This window comes from Vigna unguiculata, chromosome 6, assembly GCF_037176805.1.
Source record: "Vigna unguiculata cultivar grain cowpea cultivar isolate G323 ecotype 2 chromosome 6, ASM3717680v1, whole genome shotgun sequence".
NCBI lineage: Eukaryota > Viridiplantae > Streptophyta > Magnoliopsida > Fabales > Fabaceae > Vigna > Vigna unguiculata.
In genome coordinates this window covers 31,747,610-31,773,707 of record NC_140797.1, presented here as the reverse complement: position 1 = coordinate 31,773,707, position 26,098 = coordinate 31,747,610, and the positions used below count along the sequence as shown (strand labels likewise).

General features: G+C 29.8%; 1 protein-coding gene across 1 annotated transcript; it reads right to left on the bottom strand.

Annotated features, from left to right (window-relative positions):
• Nucleotides 1-296: 296 nt before the first annotated feature.
• Nucleotides 297-1,431, bottom strand: LOC114189114 (uncharacterized). Its single transcript, XM_028077821.2, has 2 exons — nt 1,117-1,431; nt 297-971 (listed from the first exon to the last, which is right to left on the bottom strand). Exons 1-2 carry the CDS (start codon nt 1,391-1,393, stop codon nt 490-492), a joined length of 759 nt encoding a protein of 252 aa, XP_027933622.1. The 5' UTR covers nt 1,394-1,431; the 3' UTR covers nt 297-489.
• Nucleotides 1,432-26,098: the final 24,667 nt, after the last annotated feature.

Genomic DNA, 26,098 nt, shown 5'->3' with positions numbered 1-26,098 from the left:
TAAATCAATGTGGAGACACAAAATAATGATATTTTATAAATATAATTAGATTTCAAAATTTTATTTTTCTTATTGTCTAAAAATTTTTGTTTAAATTTACAAAATCCAACGGTCATGTGTAACTCTGATTAAGGAAGACTTAACTGAAAAAAATCAATAAAAAAAATGAAGATTTCTAATATAAATTCAATTGAAAACCCATAAAATTATAAAGTAATTAAAATTTAATTATAAGAATTTTTTTCCAATATAAAGATACATAACTAATATACATTATGTTAATTAACAATAAAATCTAACAACAACACGCAATTAACTTTTATAGATCAACGTAGGCCACCCATATATAGATGATGATAAATTTATATTCCTTCAGAAAGGTGATGACCCAATTAATACATACTTCAAACTCCACAGTTGCATTATTAAATTCATAGAAAATCACAATTATTTTTTAAATAACACAACATTCGACGTCTTAATCCAGGGCTAGGGTGATGATTTAAAATCCGACCTCATATCAATCTTACAATCTTCGTATTTAGAGCCATTTCCAGAACCAGTAAATGTTCCTGAATTAACAATATTATTCACCACCGTGGCACGTTGCTCAGAACCTTGTGCAAGGAGAATGTGTTCTCTTCCTTCCAACTTACTTTCCACAAACTTTCTCTCAGCTTCTTTTCTGGGCTCTTTCTCCATCTTCTGCAGAGTGAGTGCAGCCTCAGATTCTGGTTCTTTCTCCAAATTCAAGCATTTAAAAGGGCCTTTAAGCTCTGCCTTAAGACCACTTGTTTTGTCACACTCGATAATGACACTGTATGCGATTCGTGTTCCACCACCGGCAGAATACCAGTGAGAAAACTCCCAATTCACCTTCTCCTCAGAATTTCTGTTTCCAACTTTGCGAATCACTTCATAAAAGCAACTTTCCTTCCCACAAAGCTCGCTCCAATATTTGTTATAACAAACTGTCTCAAAGTCAGGGACATAATCATCAAACAAAAACATAGAAAAAGACCACACTTGTTGACAGAATCACGAAACATATTGTTAGTTGTTTCATTTGAAGTAAAGAAAAAGACTTGTTCAAAGTTTGTTTCAGATCTGACTCACCATTGAATCCATTATGGTTACGAGTGTCATCGAGTCTGCCTGTGGTCACTTTGACAGCCCAAAAGTAGAAACCTTCACGAGTGTTTCCCTTCTTAGCAGTGACCTCCACCAGAAGCTCACGCGTTGCACCAGAGTCGCAGAAAGGGTTGCGAAGTCTCAGCAATACCCTATTTTGGTTGTGCCTCAAACCCAAAATGTTACTTTTGGATCCTTCAGAGTATATGAGAACTAACTCTTTATACTCTGAGCTTGACCAATTGTGAAGCTTCATACTCATACTTTAACCTTTCTTATGTTATGTTGGTACTTCCTGCATGGGGTATATATATAACACTTATTGCTTCATTATGGAAGGTTTCATGAGAGAAGGAAGAAAGTAGGTTTTGTTTATTCTTCCATAAAGCTAAACATATTGGCTGATGGAGGTTTTAATAGGTGCTCCCTATTCTACTATAAAACTAACTTATTATGAAGAAAATAAGGGTTGCCTATTCTTTCATAAACCTAGAGTTAGGGCTATTTTCATATTGAAAAGCTTTAGGCTTATTTTTATAAACCCATAATATTAAATTTTAATTATATATGTACTTTTGAATTTTCTTACACCTCTTTAATAAAAAGTGATTATTTTTATTTTGGATAAATTATTAGTTGAGTATGATAGTATTGATATAGTTATTTTTTTCAGTTTAATAAAAAAATTATACCATTAATACAGCAATTTAAAGTTAATTTTGTTTAAACCCTGTCATTTGTGTTTATTAAAGAGAAAATTAATGTTAGTATATTATGATTTATGAAATTTTATATGTCCGCGCCAAAGGACCATGTTACATATCACTTTACTCCATAACTCGTTTTCTCTTCCAAAATTAAACATTTTATTGAAAGTTCATAAAGTTGCTAAATAGAATAATTTTTTATACTTTTTTTTGAAGAAAAATGATATAGTAACGTTCACTTTTGACAACTTATCACACAATGTGACATGACATTTGTTTTTTGATTTTTTTCAATGTTCACGTTGGTTTGTTTGGAAGAAAGAGGAAGGAAAAAAAAACACGAAGTGGAAATTGGAGGAGAAAAAACAGAAAGCGAAAATGCAAATGGTTGAACTAAAACGCATCGTCTTCAACCATTGATGTTCGTCTTCACCACCATTCTTCATCTTTAACTCCTATTTTTCTAAAAACCCCTCTTATTCTTCTTTGTCGCAACAGTGTGGGTTTACCCATTGGACGAAAGTTTCGACGGTTGACGTTCGTATCCATTGGGGTGGAAAGGAGAGATTTATGTTGTTATTTGTAGTGTCGTCATCATTGTAGTGGTGTAAGTTTGTGGGTTTCATCCTTGTGGTGGAAACTAATCGATGTCGCTTCTTCGAAAGGTGCGTGGTGGTAAGTTGTATTTATTTTTGCGTATTGTGATTTTTTTTGTTTAAAAAGCAAGATCGAAGATGAGTTTTGTTTTGAATGTGGGTTTTTAAGGTTAGGGTTAAGATTCTGTATTCTTATTTTGGTTGTTGTTGTTTCTGAAATGTTTTCACTTACATTTTTCTTGGATTAAGTCAGTAAACTGTAAATCCACATATGTGCTTACTTAAGACTTAATATCTGCGAACCCATGTTGTATGATTTGCACATTAGATATCCCTGGTAGTTATAGTGGAGCATGAGTGATTTTGCATTTGTTGACTTATTGAGTAAACTGTAAATCCACACTTAAGATATAATTACTGCGAACACTTGCTCTATTATTTGCACATTAGATATCCATGTTAGTTATAGTATAGCAGTGATGATATTCATTCATTGCTTTACTGAGTAAATTGTAAATCCAAATATGTGTTTACTTAAGAGTTCATAACTACGAACCCATGGTCTATGATTTGCACATTGGTTACCCTTGTTAGTTATAGTTAAGCATAAGTTATCTCAATCCAAATGTTCTCAAGGTGGAATTTAATTTGGCTCCAACAAAAACTATTTTTTTTATGCAGGTACTAAACTTGCAAAAAGAATGTGTTATGGGAACTCTCAACCTGTTTGGCCATCTTAGTGACTTCTTTGTTGAACATGAAGACATCAACCAATCGCAAACGTGTCAAACACATTTTCTAACAGATATTGAAGTAAGAACGTGTTAAACAGTGTAAACAACTAGAATACTAGCATCAAACATGTTTGACACCTCAAAAAGAATTAACATAATTGGATTGAAAGGACTATGTCCACTCATTTTTAAAATTTGAGGACAAAAATTTATCAAAATTTCATTAAGAATGAATTCTAATTATTATTAAAGTTCAGAGACTAAAAAAATACTTAACCCATTTATTTATAATAAATTACTTTATTAAAAAGTTATAATTTTTTATAAACTCATGTGAATATAAATTTAAAAATATATTTAGTTTAATATTTATAATTTAATCGAGAATAAATAATTTTAAGAGTCATAAGATAGTTTAAATATATTATAATTATGGTAACAGAAAAACTATTATAATAAAATATTGTAATTATGTTTTTTTTATAAAATTAATTTTGATAAATGGATATTTATTTATTTAAAATAATTTATTAAATAATAATATGATTATACGTGGAAATATTTGAAAAGAAATTTAATATAAAATTAAAAATTAGAAGTATAAATTTAAAGCATTTAGGTTTATATATAAAAGAAATTATTTAAGGGAAATATTACAAAAGTATAGATTTTTTTCAAAATTTTTCTTTAGAATAAATATATAAATCTAAAATACAGCAAAATATATAATTTCATAATTTATAATTTAAAATAAAAGGGAATAAATTCAAATTCAAATTCAAATTCAAATTAGAAAATTATTTATTGAAGTTAGTAATTATTTAAATTAAAGTTAATAATTAGAAAACATATATTACTTAGTACTAAAATTGTTATTTTCTTTTTAAAAAAAAGTCCGTAATAAAAGTATAATAAATAATGAATAGAGAATAAGATGAATTAAGGGAATTGATATGAACCAGATAAATGCATATTTATATAGTAAAAATTTAATTTAATTTTTTTCAACTTATTACACAAAAGACATTATCACATAAATTATTTTAACCAAATAAATATACATTTATTAAAATTAATTTTATCAAAAATAACCATAATTACAATATTTTTTATGATATTTTTTTATTATCATAATTATAATATATTTAAATTATATTATTTAATATAATCACTATTCAAATTTTTTATTTCTAATTAATTTATAAATATTAAATTAAATATATTGTTCCTGCGGAAACAATAACAAAATGTTAGGGAACACAAATCATGTCTTACTCCAATCACTGACTTCTAGGAATGGTTTTCTCCTTGACTTGTATGTGTTTTCTTCTAGTGAATTAATCCTTTTAATTGTTGGGGTCTACGTGTATTTATAGAGTTATTAATTGTGTCTGTCTTTTCTTATGGGTTGGGCCCCCCCTTAGTTATGTTGGGCCAATATTCAGATTCTATATGGGCCTGGGCTAAGCCCAAGTCTTTTGTCTATGTGGGAAAACAATAGGAGCCTTGTTTGTAGTTCCTTAAGTTTTGGAGTTAGTGGCTCTTCATTATACCCTATCCTTTATAGTAGGCGGCCTGAGCTGTCGTGTGTGTTATTTTGTTCGGTTGACCATTTGTCTATTATTTTTATAATAGGACTACATGTAGGCAGTTTAGACCGGATAGTTGTCTGAATTTGCCTAGATATAGTACATATACTTTTTAAATTCAGATTCATAAGTAGGATATTATAATTTTTTAATAAAGTAATTAGTTATAAATAAATGTATAAATCCATAAAACAAGAAAAAAATGTTGAAATAATAGTTGCTAAAAAACATAATTCCAGCATAAACAATGTGCAAAAATTATAATTTTTTTTTATCAATAAAGTTCAAAAGGGATTTATAACATAAGAAAAGTCTCAATTTCAATCCTTGCTTTTCTTAGATTCTAATAGTGGTACGAAACCAATTTTCCTCTAAATTTTAAAATAATTCATAAGATCTTTTAATGATTTATAACAACATTTATAACTATATATTTATGTTGCACAATCTTACATGTAAAATTAACAATTAAAATATATCATATTAAATATTTATTTTAAGGTAAACAGTACGAACTAATAATAAATATTACAGTCTAAGTACAAACTTTAATTCTATTAAGTTTTGTTTGAACTTTATTAATGGATGAGGTAACTCAATTTGATGTTTTTCTCTTTAGATTTTATTATTCAGTTTATGAAGTCTCTTTGTACTTATTTTTTTATAGTGATTAAAGTAATTATCGTTAGTGTAATTATTTAGATGATTTAGAGGATGAAAAATTATAATACGTTGGAGGTTCCAATTGCTTTTGTTTATACTGTTTTTCAAATTAAGGATCGTATGAATGAGAATAAATCAATTAAGCATACGAGTAATAATGTATCTGGCTTTTTGGCGTTGCAATTTTTCAATATTTTAGGGAATGTTTCATTTATGGATATTGTTAAAATAGATCTGTCTAATATAACTCAACCAAGAAAGGGATCTAAACTGGTTATTGAATCTTTCACTTATTTTAATTGAATATTGAAAGTTTCTTTAACCCTTGTAACCCAAATTACCAGTTCTGTAGTGCTGTGTTAATAGACTGTATAAAATAATCAAGAAAGGTGTAAGAGAAGAGAGAAACAAAGAACACACCAATTTATATTGGTTCAATTCAAGATGAATCTATATCCAGTCTTCTCCTAAGTAACCCACTTAGGAGGATTCCACTAAATCAATAGAGATTCAAGAATTACAAGAGCATCTATATAATTCAAAACCCTAAAGACTAAGGAGCTTGATCTACAAATCAAGAACTCCCCTTAGGAGTAATGCATCCACACAATTGCACCTAGACCTTCACTTTACACAGTGCATCAACTGTAATCAGAAATACAATAGAAAAGAAACAAGGAACGAATACACGTAGTAGTTGTGCAAATTTGTCACTTGATTCCTAGGTCCAAGCTTGACCCACCAAGGTTGAATCCACTATCGATCTTCTTGAATCTTTACTTGAATGATCTCACAAGAATGCACAAGAACTCTGTAAATCTCAAAAAGGCAGTTTCTCAAAATGTTTCTCAAGAATTTTGTAATGTTTCTCTATTCAATACATTTGGATAGGTGTGTTGTTGGTGTAAACAGGTATGAAGGGAGTAAGTTAGACACAAAATAGCACAAGTGTCCGGTGGAATCTTCCACGACTTGTGGATTTGGCTTCAAAGATGTGAGTTTCAAAACAGTTTGTTCAACAGGTGCCTGGTGGATTTTTCCACGACTTGTGGAGTTTGTTTCAGGAGATCATGCGCAAAAACAGTGTGTTCCACAGGTGGCCTGTGGATTTTTCCACAACCTGTGGAATTTCCAGCGAGAAATTTAAAGATTATGTGGATTGATAAAGATTTAAAAGGAAAAGAAAATATAAAGAGGAGAGATAGGGGGAAACGGTTAGAGGAGAGAGAAAATTACCTCAGCAAAGGAGAGAACATGGAAAAAGATAAGAGGGGAGCGTTCTCGAAAAAAAAAAACTTCTTCTCCTTCCTCTCGACTTGGTCTGTTGTTTTGGCTACCGTTTGGAGTTTATTCTTTTCATTATGCAGAATTAATTTCTTTTTGTTGGAGGATTGATGTACGACTTTGGATTATAGGTTCTACTCTTTACATTTGATGTTTGTTAATGTTCTTCATCTCAGTGCTCTGTTTATGGTTTTATCGTTTATTTATGAGCACTTTCACAATTGGGAAATTGGGGATTGCTTGCGATTATAAACAAGACAAGTTAGATTATGTCACAATTGGGAAATTGGGCATATCTAATTAGTTTGCAATAGAGATGATTATTGATTTTCATGATTTTATTGAATTTTTGTAAACTGACCTAAGGAATTGGGGGTTCAAATTCAATAAATAGATTTTACCTACTAAGGGATTAGGGGTAAAACAGCTCTCAGTAAACTCAAGTAGATGATTACATTACTTGCATCAATTGAAAATGAGTAGAATTTTATAGGAAAAAATACAAAATCAATCCTCTAACGATTCTTCTCTTATTAAAGTTTTTATTATAAATTTTATGCTTGCAATTATATTGATTCGCATTTTCTCAAAATTATGTAAATTAGGAATCTAGTATTCAACAAATCAATCCTAGATGACGATATTTTATTACTACGTTAACGATTGGTTCACTTGCCAAACGTTAATAAAAAATATATAGTAACATCCATTTTTTAACAATTTATTTCATAATGTGACATGGTATTTGTTTTTCAATTTTTTTCAATTTTCACGTTTTTTTTGGAAGAAAGCAGGAGGAAAAAAAATAAAAAGTGGGGTGGAAATTAGAGGAGAAAAAATAGAAAGCGGAAGTGCAAATGGTTGAACTAAAAAGCATCTTGTTCGTCGTCTTCAACCATTGATGTCCGTCTTCAATCGCCATTCTTCATCTTCAACCCCTATTTTTCTAAAAACCCTTCTTCTTCTTCTTCGTTGCAATAGTGTGGGTTTACCCATTGGACGAAAGTTTCGACGGGTCGACGTTCGTATCCATTGGGGTGGAAATGGGGGATTTCTATTGTTGTTTGTAGTGTCATCATCATTGTAGTGGTGTAAGTTTGTGGGTTTCGTCCTTATGGTGGAATCTAATCGGGATCGCTTCTTCGAAAGGTGCGTGGTGGTAAGTTGTATTTATTTTTGCGTATTGCTTGTGATTATTTTTTGTTTAAAAAGCAAGAACGAAGAGGAGTTTTTGTTTTGAATGTGAGTTGTTGATGGTACGATTAAGATTCTGTGTTCTTATTTTGGTTGTTGTTGTTTCTGAAATGTTTCCACTTATATTTTTTTTGGATTAAGTCAGTAAACTGTAAACCCACATATGTGTTACTTAAGACTTAATATCTGCGAACCCATGTTGTATGATTTGCGCATTAGATACCCCTAGTAGTTATAGTGGAGAATGAGTGATTTTGCATTTGTTAACTTATTGAGTAAACTTTAAACCCACACTTAAGATATAATTATTGCGAACACTTGCTCTATGATTTACACATTACACATTAGATATCTATGTTAGTTATAGTTGAGCAGTGATAATATTCATTCATTGGTTTACTGAGTAAACTGTAAATCCAAATATGTGCTTAGTTAAGAGTTCATAACTACGAACCATGGTCTATTATTTGCACATTGGTTACCCATGTTAGTTATAGTTGAGCACAAATGATCTCAAGGTACAATCTAATTTGGCTTCAACAAAAACTATTTTTTTATGTAGGTACTGAACTGACAAAAAGGATGTGTTGTGAGAACTCAACTTGTTTGGTCATCTTGGTGACTTCCTTGTTGAACATGAAGACATCAAAAAGTGGATACTATATCATTTTCCTTATTTTGAAAGTTGCAAGTAATAAAGTTTTAGAATTTTTTTTTTTACCAAAAATGGATGTTTGTCAAACAAAAATTTAGGTTAAATTACTCTTTTGGTCCCTTTATTTGTCATAAAATTTCAGTTTGGTCCTCAAGTTTTTTGTTGTCTCAATTTGGTCCTCATTTTCTTAAAAATGACTCAATTTGGTCCTCACCGTTAACTTTGACCAAACGGTGTTAAAGTCAACGTCATGTGTCAATTTCTGGTTTTTTTGAATTTTTTTAATATTTTTTGAATTTTTTTTAAAAACAAAATTAAATTTTTAAATTTTTTTTAATTTTTAACACGTGTCACTTCACAGTTGTGCCACATGTCAAAGTGACTCAATTTGGTCCCTATATTTGTTTTTAGTTTCAATTTAGTTCCAATTTTTGTAAAAATGAAGCAATATTGTCCCTTCTTAGATTGAAACTCAATTTAATCTTTGTATACAAGTTATGATGATATTCTTAATAAAATTTACATTTTTATTAAATATTTGTAGAAATATTTTTAAATAAGTTTTTTTTTTAGTTTATTATTAAACAAAGTTAAATTCCAAACTTAATTTCAAAAATTAACAATTTTGTCATCATATATAAAAGCATCAAGTGTATCATATTATACAAACTTAGTAAAGATTAAAAATCAAATAACTTGTCATACATAAGTTTAGGAACTAAATTTCAAGTTCAAAACAAAATCAAAGTCTAATGTTTTGCGTAGAATTTAAAGTTAATTTAAAATATTTATAGAAATATTTAATAAAAATGTTAATTTTAGTAAGAATATCACCATAAAACTTATAAAATAGTAAATTTAGTGTCAATTTAAGGAAAGACAATATTGCTCCATTTTTTACAAAAATTGAGACTAAAAACAAATATAGGGACCAAATTAAGTCACTTTGACACGTGACACAACTGTGAAGTAACACGTGTCAAAAATTAAAAAAAATTCAAAAAGATTCAAAAAAAAATTCAAAAATTCAAAAAAAAAATTCAAAAAAAAAACCATAAATGGACATGTGACGTTAACTTTAATATCGTCTAGTCAAAGTTAACGGTAAGGACCAAATTGAGTCATTTTTAAGAAAATGATGACCAAATTGAGACAACAAAATATTTGAACACCAAACTGAAATTTCATAACAAATAGAGGAAAAAAAATAATTTAATCAAACATTTGTTAAACTATCATTTCCCTTTTCTCTTCAACGCCATTGTGAACTCACGTTCTTTCTCCATTCTTCCTGTATTTCTACTATTCTTGCTTCATTCTTGTTCCATTTCCACCACTACTTCACTTGTAAGGTTCCATTTTGTCACTGCTGCAATCGCCATTCTTCCTCTATTTCCATCATCCTATTCCATCTCTACCGTGAGCTCACTTGTGAAGTTCGTTATTTGTCCCTCATCTCTTTTCTCTATTTCGTTAAGGCTAGTTAAGTTCTTTCTAATACATGCATTTTTTGTATTTCTGTCAAGGTTTTACATTCTGGTAACATTGTTGTAGCACGCGTTTTCTTTCTTCCAAAACGCATTTTGCATTGCTACAGCACTCTTCCATTATTGCGATTCCTACCTTCTACGCTTCTACGTTCCTGTTAGCTTAAAAATTTATATTTTTAATATGTTGTTAATATATATTTTATATCTTGAAATATGTATATTTTTTAAATTGATTAACTATAGGCTTAAATTTTGTTTGTTTGAAATCTCCTGAGTTTTGAATATTAGTACAATATTTCTTCAATTTCATCTCTCTTAAGTTTTAAATTTATTTAAATTAAATAAAAAATCAAACATAATTTCCTATATAAAAAATTATTTTAATCGACTCTTAATAAAAGAAATGGACCGATTTAATATATACAAGAATAACTAACGTGGAAAGAATTTTATAATAAATGAGCTATTCATTACTAACAATCTATGATGCACCGATAAGTGTATCGGATACGACACGTATTTTATACGTTGATACGTTTATTTTTAAAATTAAAATAATAGGATATGATACGTGATAGATACGTGATATATGAATAATGAAAAGTGTACAATAATTCTTACAAACATAATAAATATATGATTGTTAATGTGTGAATCCAAATTTTTTAATTAGAGATCAATTATTTTGGTAGTCAAAACCTTGTAGTTAATGTTAGTGACCAATTTAAAAACCAATTCATCATTGAAACTATTTTAATTATCAATTTAGAGACTGATTATAATTTTTTGGAACTATTTTAATTGTCAATTTGGTCATTATATAGTAACTAATTATTTTTTGTTGCTAATAAAATTGGTCATTATTCAAAGATTTTATTATAGTGTACTACTACTTTATAAATTAGATACTTCATTAATAAATATCGTTAAAGTATCCTAAAGTATCCAAAAGTATCCAACACGATACGTGTCGGATACAAATACTTGACCCAAGTTGAAATATCAGTGCATCATAGCTAACAATACTGTCAAAAGTTTTTATTCTTGTGAATAGAATGTCGAAGGGTGGGAAGGGTACGTAAGAGTAGTAAGTCATTTGTATCCTACATGTTGGATAATTATATGTCACGTACTTGTCCTTATATATACGGGTATTTGTTATGCGGATACCCATATATTTTTTAATATATGAAGATATTTGTGGGTATCTATGGGTATTTACAAAAATAAATATAAAAATATAACAACATATTTTAACAATAAACTCAAATAAAATACAATATATTATTGTCATAAATTTCAAACAAAGTCCAAAATAAGTTCAAATTCACACACGTCCAAATAAAATTATAGAAGTAAATATTAAATAGTGTTGAATGACAATTTAAAGAAAAAATGGAGGTTATATTTTAAAAATAATTGATAAAAAATAATGCATTCAGAATAAACGTGTTAATATGAGTTTAGCAGGTACGGGTACATTATGATACGCGTACTCGTCCTATTAATATGTTTTTAGTTTTACATTTGTATATTTGATTAACGAATTCTTGACAACATTTTTTTTAGTTTTACATTTGTATATTTATTTGGGGTTAAATATGTTTTTAGTCCCTAAATTTTGACACAATATTGAGATTCGTCCTTGTTCGAAACTTTAATACATTTTGGTCCCTAAACTTTAAAAATGAATTAATACAGTCCTTTCAACCTAATTACATTAATTATTGTTTACATGTAAAACACATTTCCTAACAGATATTGAAGTGAGAACGTGTCAAACAGTGTAAATAACTAAAATACTTGCATCAATGATGTTTGACACGTAAAAAAAAAAAAAAATAACATAATTGGATTGAAAGTACTACATCTACTCATTTTTAAAAGTTTAAGGACAAAAAACTATCAGAATTTCACATAAGCATAAATTCTAATTTTGTATTAAATTTCAGAGACTAAAAACATACTTAAGTCATTTATTTATAATAAATTACTTTATTAAAAAGTTATAATTTTTTATAAACTCATGTGAATATAAATTTAAAAATATATTTAGTTTAATATTTATAATTTAATCGAGAATAAATAATTTTAAGAGTCATTGAATAAGATAGTTTAAATATATTATTACAACTTGTGTTTATTAAAGAAAAAATTAGTATTAATATCAAGTAATTTATAAAGCAACCTTTTACTTTTTTTTTGTTTTATAAATTTAAATTTGTTGTGGTTATTCGCAGTTAATTGCATATTAGTATTAATATTTTAAAAAAAACATATGTCATAATTACTAAAAAACAATCACATGTTGAAATTACATTAACTATTAAGCATTAGCAGAGTTCACACTGCGATTTTTTTTATTATACTAAAAATAAAATATGTCACTACGTCTTGTAGTGAATCACTTATTTACTCTTATTCAATATTTTATCTAATAACTTATATATCAATAAAATTATTAAAATATGGTCTTTGTACATTTTTGGGAACTTAGAGCATTATCTCCTTCGTCTAACTGATTCTACCACCGTGCTTCTATTGATTGATAACGGTTTTCGTAAAAACAAATTAAGAAAATATGCGTTGTTAATTTTCGACAAAGTTAACTTGCTTGGAATGTTATACATTATGACAACACGTTTGATGAATAATTTTCTACTCTTTCTCACATATCAAGGACAACATTTTAATTATGCATGACATGTTTCAACTGCTTGGTCTGCCAAACTAGTTTGTTTCTCAACGTTTAAATATCTCAATAAAACTAAAACTTGAGTAATTGATAGGGCTCATTGACTTAGCTTCAATTTAATGTTTCAGTAACGTGGGTGGTTGTTAAATTTCTAAAATAATTATGTACCTATTTATTATCATTTGACTTTATCTTATGCATGACATCAAATCTATATACCTATACAATAAAACAATTGAGTTGAAAAAAAAAAAAAAGCCATGCGAAAGAAAATCAACTTTATAATAATAGAATAAGATTGCCTTTAAAACTTGTATAACTTATTTTAATATTGAGAGAAAGATAAAATGGAGAAATATTATAGTCCTTTTGTATTGCAGATGTTGTGTTTATATAAATACAATACAGTACAATCATAATTTCTATAATAAAGTCATAATTGAATACAATAAACAATATAGGAAATAATTGATAATGATGGTTGTACACATGAGAAATAATACACGGACATAATACCAGAGATATTGGGATAATATTATTGACATAATATCTCTGGTATTGATTCTAATAATTAGAATCGTAACTTTTTCTAACTCCCTCTCAAACTGAGGTGACCCAGTCATCCCATGTTTGTCTCTTAAAATGTTGAACCTTGTGTGTGTGAGAGGTTTGGTTAAACAATCTGCAATTTGATCTGCTGTGGGCACATAGGCTATTATAACTTGATTCTGAAGCACTTGATCACGAATGTAGTGAACATCTATCTCAATATATTTAGACCGAGCATGCACATTGGATTGGATGTCAGTACCTTAGCACTCAAGTTATCCCACCACAAAACCGGCTTTCTAGGCATAGAGAAATTTTGGCTCATCTAGAAGTGATCTGATCCAAGTTACTTCTACTGCTAAATCAGCTAAAGCTCTGTATTTTGACTCAATACTTGACCATGACACCACTTTTTGTTTTCTTGAGGTCCACGAGATCAATGTCTCTCCAAGGAAAACACATTGCCTTGCTATGGATTTCCTATCATATATGCTAGTGGCCCAATCTGCATCAGAGAATCCAGATATATCAAGATCGGTTGAGGGTTTGATATGAAGACAAAAATTTGTTGTGCCATGGAGATATCTCAGTATTCTTTTTATTCCTTGCTAATGATCTATAGTTGGGGAACTCATATATTGACTGAGTTTGTTGACAAAAAATGTTATGTCTGGTCTAGTGTTGGTCAGATATTGTAATGCACCTATAGCCTCTCTGTATAGTGTAAGGTTAGCAATAAGTTCACCTTTAGTAGTGAATTGTTTCCCTATTACCATTGGTGTAGGGCAAGATGAAGATTTTTCCATATTAAACTTCTTGAGTAGATCTCTAATGTACTTTGTTTGTTTAAGGTACATTCCACTAGCATCTCTGTGTACTTCAATTCCCAAGAAGTAGTGTAGAAGGCCAAGGTCTTTGAGAGAGAAAGCAATGTTTAATTGAGTAATGAAAGTCTTTAAAGACTTATTGTTGCTCCTTGTAATCATTATGTCATCAACATATATGAGAAGGAGTATGATATGATCATTTCTTTAAGAACAAAAAATGACAAATCACTCTTGGTATTTTGAAAGCCACATCTCAATAAAGTGCCTTTCAACTTGCCTTGTTTAATTTGCATATGTGGCCAGGCTTGGTTGAATCTGTATATCCTTCAGGTTGATGCATGAAGACATTTTCTTTGATATTGCCATTCAAGAATACATTATTTATGTCTAATTGCCTAACCTCCAAATTTAAATGTATTGCAATGGATAGGACAATTATTATCATGCTAGACTTGACCACTGGATTGAAGGTTTCATCATAGTCGAGACTCGCAGTTTGTTGAAAACCTTTGGCAACCAATCTTGCTTTCCTTTTTTGAATTGAGCCATCTGCCTTGTATTTAGTTTTAAAGACCCACTTAGAGTCTATGATGTTATTTTGCCCCTGAAATGGTACCAAAGTCCAAGTATGATTAGTTGTTAGAGCTTTAAATTCTGCATCCATGGCTACTTTCCATTTTGGACTGAGTAGAGCTTCATTAATATTTTTTGGTTCCTTGTCTTTTGTGTCTGTTTCTGACAGTCCTATATAAGGAAGTTTTGGCTTGTAAATCCCTGTCTTGCTTCTGGTTTGCATCTAGTGCATGTTGTCCTGCTGAGTCTGTTGGTTATTTTCTTTTAGTGTGTCTTCTAGTGTCATTTACATGTGAGGTTGCCTCATCTGCATGAATAGAGATATCATTAAGTGTTGGTTGATCATCATTGACTAAGTTGCCGAGAGTTAGTTTCTCTTCATTGGAAACTAAGTCACCTTCTTGATGATTCACCTCCCTATCAGTTGAGTCAACTATATGGCTTGTAGTGGTACCTACTGGACAAGAAGGAAGAACAATAGGGATTGCTCTAGTCAATGCTTTTAATGAATTTCTTGTGTCAAGAAATCCATCATGAAAAGGAAAGTGATTCTCATTAAAGACCACATGTCTTGAGATGAAAATTTTGCCATGAGAGTTGAGGAATTTATAACCCTTGTGAGATTTGTTGTATCCTAAGAATACACACTGTGTAGTGTGGAATTGAAGTTTGTGTTGATTGTTTGGTTTAAGGCAAGGATAACAGGCACAACCAAACGACTTTAGAGCATCATAATCAGGTCTCTTACCAAATAATAATGAAAAAGGACTTTCATTTGGGTTAACTAATGAAGGCAATATGTTGATGAGATAAACTAAGGTAGAGAAAGCTTCCCACCAGTAGTGTAAAGGCATTTTAGCCTGTGCTAAAAGTGTGAGCCCTAGTTCAGTCACATGTCTATGTTTCCTTTCAGCTCTACCATTTTGCTTAGAGGTATACGGGAAAGACATTCTAAATTGAATTCTCGATTCAATGGCTATTTTTTGGACAAGTTTAAACTCACATCCACCATCACATTGAAGAGCTTTTATCTTCTTGTTAAATTGGTTTTCAACTAGGCTTTTGAATTGAACGAAAGCATGTATTGTTTCTGATTTTTGTTTCAAAGGAAAAATTTAAGTGAACTTGCTGTAATCATCAATGAAAAGAACATAGTACTTAAAATTAGAGGGAGATAAAATTGGGGCAGGTCCCCATAATCACTGTGAATCAATTCTAAAGGTTCCTTAGCATGAGAGGAAGAGGACTTAAATGGTGACAAGTGAAGTTTTCCAAATTGACAAGCTTGACAAAACGAAAATTGATCACGTGATGATGTCTTAATGTTGCAAATCTTCAGCACCTTTTCTAAGACTTTATTGTTGGGTTGTCCAAGCTTTCTATGCCAATTATCCTTTAGCGACATGTAGACACATGGATCTTTATTGACTTGAGAGTCGAAACTTGAAAGTTGGTATAATTCATCTCTAACTTTCCCTCTTAGTAGTATTTTCCCTGTCAATTTGTCCTTCACATAACAATGGTTGGCATCAAATTCAACCAGGGCATTATTGTCGATAGTTAGCCTCTACCTCCTCTAAAGTTAGAGCCCCTCTAATTACCTTGTGTCCCTGGTTTGTTGCTTCTGAAATCAGTTTTGATTGCAAGGTTTGTTGAAGTATTCATTGAAAGATTATTGAAATTATTGAACTATTCTATTTTGCTTTCAAAGGCCAATAGTTGGGCTTGTAGATCAACCTAACGAAGGTTGATTTGATCAGATAATTTGACCACCACCGGATTGTAATCAGCATCCAGTCCATTCAACGTTTGAATCATCAAATTTGAGTTGGAGATTGGTGATCCTGCCAACTTTAATTTATCAGTAAGGTGTAAAACAATTAAGGGTCTTTAGAATTTAGGATTCTCACACGATAAAACATAATAGAGCACTAACCTTGATCCATAAGAGATCCTGTGAATATGCGTTCTTCAATTTGTATTCTTTCGTGTGCTCTTCAACCACTGTTTCCCAATCTATCTCTTTGCCTCTCTTTCCTCTTCTCACGCGTTTTTGATGGGTTACTGTTAAAAGAACCTTATGGCCAGAGACAGAACTCCAATCCCTTTTATCAATCAACGTCCATCAAGTTGGTTTTTATTTTATTTTTATTTTATTTTATTATCACTTCCCATAATAATAACCAATAAGTCTTTAAATTTTATTAAATCATAATTGGGTCATCATAATATTTCAAATGAGTCACTAATAGAATTAATTCGTCAATCAATTCTAACATTCTCCCACTTGACTCATATGATGTTATAACATTATGTGATTTAATACATAAACATAATGCACATTAAAAGACCTTGCATAAATTGGTTCCATCATTATTCATAATTAAATATACAGAAATAATAAGAGTCATGACGGTCACACATCATTCGATCGACATGATCCCTTTCATGTTCTACTGTATCATCTTTTTCTCCTTAGTATGACCTTAAAACAAGAAGTCCATAATGGGTTCAAACATAATGTCATTTTACAAAGCAATAACATAACATAATTAGTTTTCTTCATCATAATTTGCATGCATAAACATAAAGAAGATAACACAGGTTTCAGAAATTTATACATTAGGGAGCTCAAAGTGTCATATAAACATTAATAACATTAATAGTCAACATTTAACATTCACTAGTAGACATAATGTTCATATTCTTTACATGACCAGCATAAAATAGGCGATAACCCTTTTGTTAAAGAGTCAGCAATCATAAGATATGTGCTAATATGTTCTATTGACATTCTACATTTCTAAACTTCTTTTTTAACGATAAAGTATTTCAACTCCATATGCTTAGCACCTTTGGAATACTTGTCGTTTTTAGAAAAGAAGACTGTTGTGGAATTATCACAATAAAATTTTTAGCGGCTTGGAAATACTGTCGACTACTCCAAGTCCTGAAATAATGTTTCGCAACCAATTAGCCTGAACTGTGGCCTCAAAGCATGCCACAAATGCAGCTTCCATGGTGGATGCAGCAATGACAAAATGTTTCGCACTTTTCCATGAAATCGCTCCTCTGGCCAATAGATACACATAACCAAATGTAGACTTTCTTTTATCCACACAGCCGGCAAAGTCTGAATCTGTATAATCTATCACCTCAAGGTGATCAGATTTTCTATAAGTTAGCATGTGATTCTTTGTTCCTTATGGGTATCTTAAAACTTTCTTTGCAGCTTTCCAATGCTCTAGTCCTGAATTACTTTGGTATCTACCAAGCATACCAACTGCAAAGCTAATATATGGCCTCGTACAGGTTTGAGCATACATCAAACTCCCAACAACATATGCATAAGGGATATTTTTCATCCGTTTCTGTTCTAAATCAGTCTTTGGACATTGCATGAGACTAAACTTGTCTCCTTTCTGTATTGGAATGGGAGATGCTGAACATTTATCCATTCTTAATCTCTCTAAAACTTTATTAATATATGCATTCTGAGACAAACCTAACAGTCCTTGTGATTTGTCACGGAATATTTTTATTCCTATCACATAGTATGCCTCACACATATCTTTCATTTCAAAGTTATTAGAGAGAAACCTCTTAGCCTCACTTAATAGACCAAGATCATTAGTTGCAAGCAAGATATCATCAACATACAGAATCAAAAATATAAACTTACTCCCACTGACCTTCAGATATATACACTGATCAACGGTGTTTTCCCTAAATCCAAAGGATACAATAATATCATTGAACTTAAGATACCATTGTCGAGAAGCTTGCTTAAGTCCATATATCGATCTCTTAAGTTTACACACCATGTGTTCCTTTCTTTCTTTAGTGAACCCCACCGATTGGTCCATATAGACATCCTCTTCTAAATCCCCATTTAGAAAAGTAGTTTTAACATCCATTTGATGCAACTCAAGATCATAATGAGCTATTCATGTCATGATAATTCTAAAAGAATCTTTCTTAAAAACAGGCGAAAATGTTTCTTTATAGTCAATGCCATATTTTTGAGTAAAACCTTTGGCAACAAATCGGGCCTTGTAACGTTCAATATTGCCTTGAAAGTCATGCTTAGTCTTAAAGACCCATTTACACCCAACTCTCTTGCATTCTTTTGGCAATTCCACAAGGTCCCATACATCATTATGTGTCATTGATTTAAGCTCATCTTTCATGGCATCTAACCACTTATCAGAATGATCACCATTAATGGCTTCTGAAAAAGAAATTGGATCATTATCAATACTTAAGTCATTTTCTGACTCTTGTAGATAAACCACATAGTCATTCAAAATAGCAGACTTTCTATCTCTGTGAGATCTTCTTAATATTATTTCTTGTGGTTGTTCTACTATTGGTTCATTGTTAACCTCGAGATCATTAATTTATTGTTGTGAGTTTCTACAACATGTGGAACAACAAATCTTGATAAAGAAGTACTAGCTATAAGAACTTATACTCTAACTTCCTTAATCTCCACATTTCGTAAAGCTTCACTCCCACTAGTTTCACCATTCTCAATGAACTGAGCATTTCCAGTTTCAATGATTTTTGTACTATGGGTAGGATAGTAAAACATATACCCTTTTAATTTTTTTGGATAACCAATGAAATATCCATGGATTGTTCTTTCATCCAGTTTATTTTCTTGCGGATTGTATATTCTTATTTTTGCCTAACAACCCCAAACATGCAGGTGTCTCAAACTGGGTTCCCTACTCGTCCATAACTCAAAAGGAGTCTTTTGAACAACTTTACTAGGAACACTGTTCAACAAATACATGGCAGTCTTTAAAGAATACATCCACAATGATACAGGTAAACAAGAATTACTTAACATACTCCTAACCATATCCAGTAAAGTTCGATTACACCTTTCTTATACACCATTTTGTTGTGTTGTGCCTGGCATTGTGTATTGAGCATAAATACCATTTTTCTCAAAGAACTTAGCGAACAAACCAGGGTGTTGTCCACTTTCATCATATCTTCTATAATACTCACCACCTTTATCAGACCTTGCGATTTTCACCTTTCTATCTAATTGCCTTTCCACTTCATTTATATAAACTTCCAAGGTATTCACTGATTGAGATATCTCATGCAGTAGATAGACATGTCCATAACATGAAAAATCATCAATAAAGGTGATGAAGTATTTCTCTTTATTGAAAGAATTTACATCAAACGGACCACATATATCGGTGTGTATGATTTCAAGAAGTTAAGTGCTTCTCGTGGCTCCTTTCTTTATGTGTTTTGTTTGTTTGACTTTAATACAATCCCCACACATATTCAGATCAGTAAAATCCAAATCCAAAAAGATTTCATTCTTTACTAATCTTTGTATTCTTTCTTTGGAAATATGTCCCAAACGTTTATGCCATAAGTAAGTAGATCGTTCATCCACTAAACTACATTTAGTGCCAACATTGTGATGCAAAGTTATAAGGGTTTCAGCATATAAATTATCCAATTCAATTTATATAAACTATCATAAAGTGTATCAGATCCAATCATAAAAGTACGCTTAAACAAACTAAAACAATCATTCCCAAACTTACAAAAGTATTTAGCAACATCAAGCTTAGACAAAGAAATTAAATTCCTAGTGATACTAGGTACATAAAAAGTATCCACAAGGTCTAAGTGATATCTAGTGTCGAGGATTAGACGATAAGTCCTGACCGTTTCCACTGGAACGTTTTCTTTATTGCCCATGAAGACGAACTTCTCATTTGGGTTTATAGTTCGAGTTGTAAGAAATCTCTGCATCACATTAGAAACATAAGTCATACATCCAGAATCAATCCACCACGTATTATGGGGAACTTTAGTTAAGTTTGATTCAAAACATACGTAAGCATTATGCTCACCTTTTTTTTCGAACCAAACTCTACGCTTTATGCAGTCCTTCTGGAAATGTCCATACTTCCCACAAAAATGACATTTGTCATTTTTCTTCTGGATTTTGGTTGAGGACTCGTCAATCTTTAGTGGTCTTTTACCCTTTCCATGTTTCTTAGTACCTTTCTTTCCAACAGCTCCTTGATTCTTCACATATTGAATATAATGGCTTCCTAAGTTCTTCAGTCGGGTCTCTTTCTGAACTAGCATACTGTGAAATTCATATACATTCCACTTGTCTTTCATGGTGTTGTAGTTCATCTGAAATGGACCATATTCAGATGGTAATGAGTTTAGAATGAACTGCACGAGAAAACCTTCATCCACTGTCATTCTAGAGACTTAAGTCTTGTTGCGATATTTTTCATCTCGATCACATGCTCATGCATAGTATGTGAACCGTCAAACTTCATGGTGGTCAACGTACTGATCAGTGCCCCAATGAGAGATTTATCAGCAGTTTGGGAGCGCTCTTCCACAAATTTCACACATTCTTTTGCGTTATCAGTTTTGGGGAGAGCTGACTTAATATTGCTTGCTATGCTCATTCTCATAAACATTAAGCTAAGTTTGTTTGACCTTTCCCAAGCTTTGTAATGGGCCTTCTCTTCATTGCTACTTACATCCGTGATAGCAGTCGGCTTTTCAACTTGAAAAGCTAAATCAAGATCCAACACACCTAAGTGAAATTGGACTTGTTCACCTGAGTGTAAAGATACCGGAACAGAGACTGCAATTAACATATGCCTAACATTAATGCTTTGAGTCATAAAACTAAACGTAAATACAGATTCAGACATAAACAATCATTCTATGCATACTAATGTTCTCCTTTGGGAGATCCAATAATACACAAACATAAACATAATGATGTTAATCATATTATAACATTATTGATAATTAAAATATGCATCAACTAGAATCACCTATTACCTTTGGGTATATAAATAAAACTAGTGACATAAAAAATTATCTACAATCATGCTCATTAATTATGAGAACAATTAATCAACCTTTGGGCGATCCTTAAATGCCTTATAATTAATGAACTTCAATTAACTCATAAATTAATTATTCATAATTTAGCATCCATACTATGAGTAATTGAAATAAAAAAATTAATAATTTGAAATCACAAAAACTTTAAAATTTTGACAACTTTGGTGACTAACAAAATTTATCATACTTGATTTCAAATAAGTAAATAAATACACATTGAATTGTTATAAACCATACATAGCATTCTCATTAATTTTAATTTTAACAATAACAAATATACATATTATTGCAAATTAAAATAAAATTATTCATATAATAAAAACATTATATGTCAATATATCATTATATGGTTATATGTAAAAGAAACAAAAAACAAAAAACAAAATGTAACCCACGTAATTGAATGGCACAACATTCCTTTAATTTCAAATAAATAAAATAGCGTAAGGAGAAAAGGAATTGGAAAACCTCCAATTTGGCACATTCATAGTAACGATTGTCATACTTTCACATTATGCCATTCATTCCAAATTAAAATAAAAAAGAAACACTTTCATACGTTCACACATAACAGTAGCGGAAAACATGAATTCAATTAGACACGTATTCCGATTAGTCGCACATATTCAATCTATTTGCATTTAAACCACACACACAATTCCAATTAATGGCAGAAGCGGGATGCAATTTTTTTTTAACCCCAACAACATCGTTCATACACAAGTTGAAAACATTCATGAAGGCATTGCGATTATAAACCCTCGATTAATAATTAGTGTTCGTAAAAATAGGGGATAAACTTAAATTAGGATTTATAGCATTAGGGGAAAACATCATAAAGGAGAAACATCACATAATAGAAGAATCATAAATCCTACAACCTTGCTCTGATACCACATGTAAAACAATTAAGGGTCTTTAGAATTTAGGATTCTCACACGATAAAACATAATAGAGCACTAACCTTGATCCATAAGAGATCTTGTGAATACGTGTTCTTCAATTTGTATTCTTTCGTGTGTTCTTCAACCACCGTTTCTCAATCTATCTCTTTGTCTCTCTTTTCTTTTCTCACACGTTCTTGATGGGTTACTGTGAAAATAACTTTATGGCCAGAGATAGAACCCCAATCCCTTTTATAAACCAACGTCCATCAAGTTGGTTTTTATTTTATCTTTATTTTATTTTATTTTATTATCACTCCCCATATAATAACCAATAAGTCTTTAAATTTTATTAAATCACAATTGGGCCATCATAATATTTCAAATGAGTCGCTAATAGAATTAATTCATCAATTAATTCTAACATAAGGTTCTTCATTTTGAGAAGATAATGATCAATCTTCATTTCTTCTTTGCGAGTGTTGTGAAATTCTGACTTGAGGTAGATTGTCTTTGATTTTGTATGTGCACCTGTTAGGCTTTGAGCTTCGTCCCAAAGTTCCTTGGAGGTTTCACAGTGCAACAACTATGTTGCAATATCAATGGCCATTGAATTTCTTATCCAGCCTAGGAGAGCTTGATCTTGTTCAATCCACTTTTCATAGTCAGGATTGGTTTTCTGAGTTTTGTCACTTGTAGTCCTAGTATGTAGCCCTCAAGTTTGCAACATTTTATCAATGGAAGAGCTAGTGACTTCCATAGGAGATAGTTATCTTTGTCTAACCTGACAGAAACATTTGTGGGTAGGTCATTTTTGTGATTTGTGTTAGCTGCGAAAGACATGATTAGATCGAGAGCCTTCAAGCTTAAAAGTTATAAAACCTAAAAAGATAAAATGGAGAAATATTGTAGTCTTTTTGTATTGCAGATGTTGTGTTTATATAAACACAATACAGTATAATCATAATCTCTATAATAAAGTCATCATTGAATACAATAAACAATATAGGAAATAATTGATATTGATGGTTGCACACATAAGAAATAATACACAGGCATAATACCAGAGATATTAGGATAATATTATTTACATAATATCTCTGGTATTAATTCTAATAATTAGAATTGTAACTTTCTCTAACTTTAAGAAAATAAAATATCTTGCGATCCTCCTCTTATACTAATATCTCGTTCTTATTTTTCTTTTATTTAATTGTTTCATATTATAACATGTGACAGCTAATTAAATTTTGAAGTGTCAATTTAAATAAGATGTCATGATTTAGTAATTCTTAATACCAGCTTTTTGAAAAAAAATCATCCTTGATTTTAAAATTTGAGATTCGAGTCAGTGGCGGATCTTGATCAAGAATGTTGGAGGGGCCAAAGTAATATGGTTATTTGATTTTGATTGAATCATTAGTATAATGTTTTCAAAAAATAATTTATGTAACTGAACAATTGAATCATTAGTATAATGTTTCAAAATATGTGAAGAAGTAGAATCTATGTTGTTTTTCATCTTCACGTAGTTTTTCTTGTGTCACTTTTAAAAAAACATTTATTATTTTATTCTTCATCAATATACTTTCTTTTAAATATATTAAAAAATAATTTGTTATAATCTAATAAAAAATTGAGAGACATAATTATTAAAAGAGAAATATATGGTAGTCAAGTCACATAATACATTATTTTTTACTTTTATAATAATAAAAAATGAATATACAAGATACTCATGAGATAAAAAAATAATTTTAATAACTATTAAACTAATATTTCATTATCAAGTACGACAAGAGAGTTACATCTTGTTATTCGAGAAAGAAAAGAAACAAATAAGAAATAAGAGCAAAAATAATGAATATATATATCTAACTTTATTTTTTCTTCAACAAAAATATAAGAGTGAAAAATTAGAAAGACAATGAGAAAGAAAATAAAAAATATATCTTATTAAATATTTTGTTTAATTACTCTTTTGGTTACTATTTCCAAAAATATCAAGATCTTTCCCTGTTTTTTAGTCTCAATTTAATCTCAATTGTTTAGTAACAATTTGATATTTTTAGATAAAAATATAGATAAAAAAGTAATTAAACATAAATATGTGTATTTTTTGTTATATTTGATTTTATATTTTATTATTTATTAGTATTAAATATTTTATTTTATAAAAGAAATAAAAAAATATATAATTTAATTTTCTTCATTTTTTAAAATACACTATCTATAATTTAAAAAATTTTCAAAAACATATATATAATTTTTAAAAAAAATCAAAAATTTTTGGGCTTGCTTCATAGAAGCTCCGCCCTTGATTCGAGTGTTTTTATCTTGTGAAAAATTACACTCGTGTAAACTTTTAGAATTGTAGGTGAAATTTTTATTTTAACAAAATAATCAATTTATAATTTCAAAATGGTTTAATTACACGGAAGATTCATGTTTTCGTTACAGAATCTCAATTGGGTCTTCAACTTAAAAGTTATCTCATTTGGATTCTATTTTTTGAAAATTTGTTCCAATTTGGTTCTTTTCGTTAGGGTATCATTGACGACATTAAGTTTGTGCCATGTGTCAGCTTGTGGTTTTTTTATTTTCTTTTTTAATTTTTTTTTATTTTTTTTTAATTTTTTTTAATTTTTTTTTTACTTTTTTTTCTTGAAAAAATAATTGACACATATCAAATTAGGGGTTTTTCCATGTGTCAACTTGTGATTTTTTAAATTTTTTAAATTTTTAAATAAAAAAAAAACTACCACGTGTCAAAATATGATTTTGCCACGTGTTAATTATTTATGTGAAAAATCTCGATTTGGTCCCAGTATTTGTTATTTTGTCTCAATTTAGTCCTAATCTCTTTTTAAACTGAAGTAATTTCAAATCTTCCAAATTAAGACCAAATTTAACTTTTATATCAATATTATAATGATATTTTTATTATAATATATATTTTTTAAATTCAAATGTAAGTTGTTTAGAAATTATTAAAATCATTTTTTTAAATAAAGTTCAATGCAAAATTTAAATTTAAATAAAATTAATTTGGTCAAAAATATCTATTATAATAAAAATATCATTATAATATTAATATAAAAGTTAAATTTGGTCTCAATTTGGAAGAGATGAAATTGCTTCAATTTAAAAAGATATTAGGACTAAATTGAGATAAAATAACAAATACAAGGACCAAATCGAGATTTTTCACATAAATAGTTGACATGTGGTAGAATCATATTTTGACACGTGGCAGTTTTTTTAATTAAAAAATTTTAAAAATTTTAAAAATTTTAAAAAATCACAAGCTGACATGTGGCAAAATTCTAATTTGGCATGTGTCAACTGTTTTTTCAAGAAAAAAAAGTAAAAAAAATTAAAAAAAAAACACGAGCTGACATGTGGCTCACAGTTAACGTCGTCAATGATGCCCTTATGGAAAGGAGCAAATTGGAACAAATTTTCAAAAAATAGAACCCAATTAAGATAATTTTGAAGTTGAGGATCTAATTGAGATTTTGTAACCAAAGTTGAGACCTTATGTGTGATTAAACCTTTCAAAAGTGTAGCGTATACTATGAAATTATCTTTCATATTTTTGCTACT

What these genes read in the sequence shown, in the direction of transcription:
- LOC114189114 (XM_028077821.2), bottom strand. Translation starts at nt 1,393, where the DNA reads ATGAGTATGAAGCTTCACAATTGGTCAAGCTCAGAGTATAAAGAGTTA. An exon ending in TAACCATAATGGATTCAATG is followed by an intron (nt 972 to 1,116) that starts GTGAGTCAGATC and finishes ACTTTGAGACAG; the next exon opens with TTTGTTATAACAAATATTGG.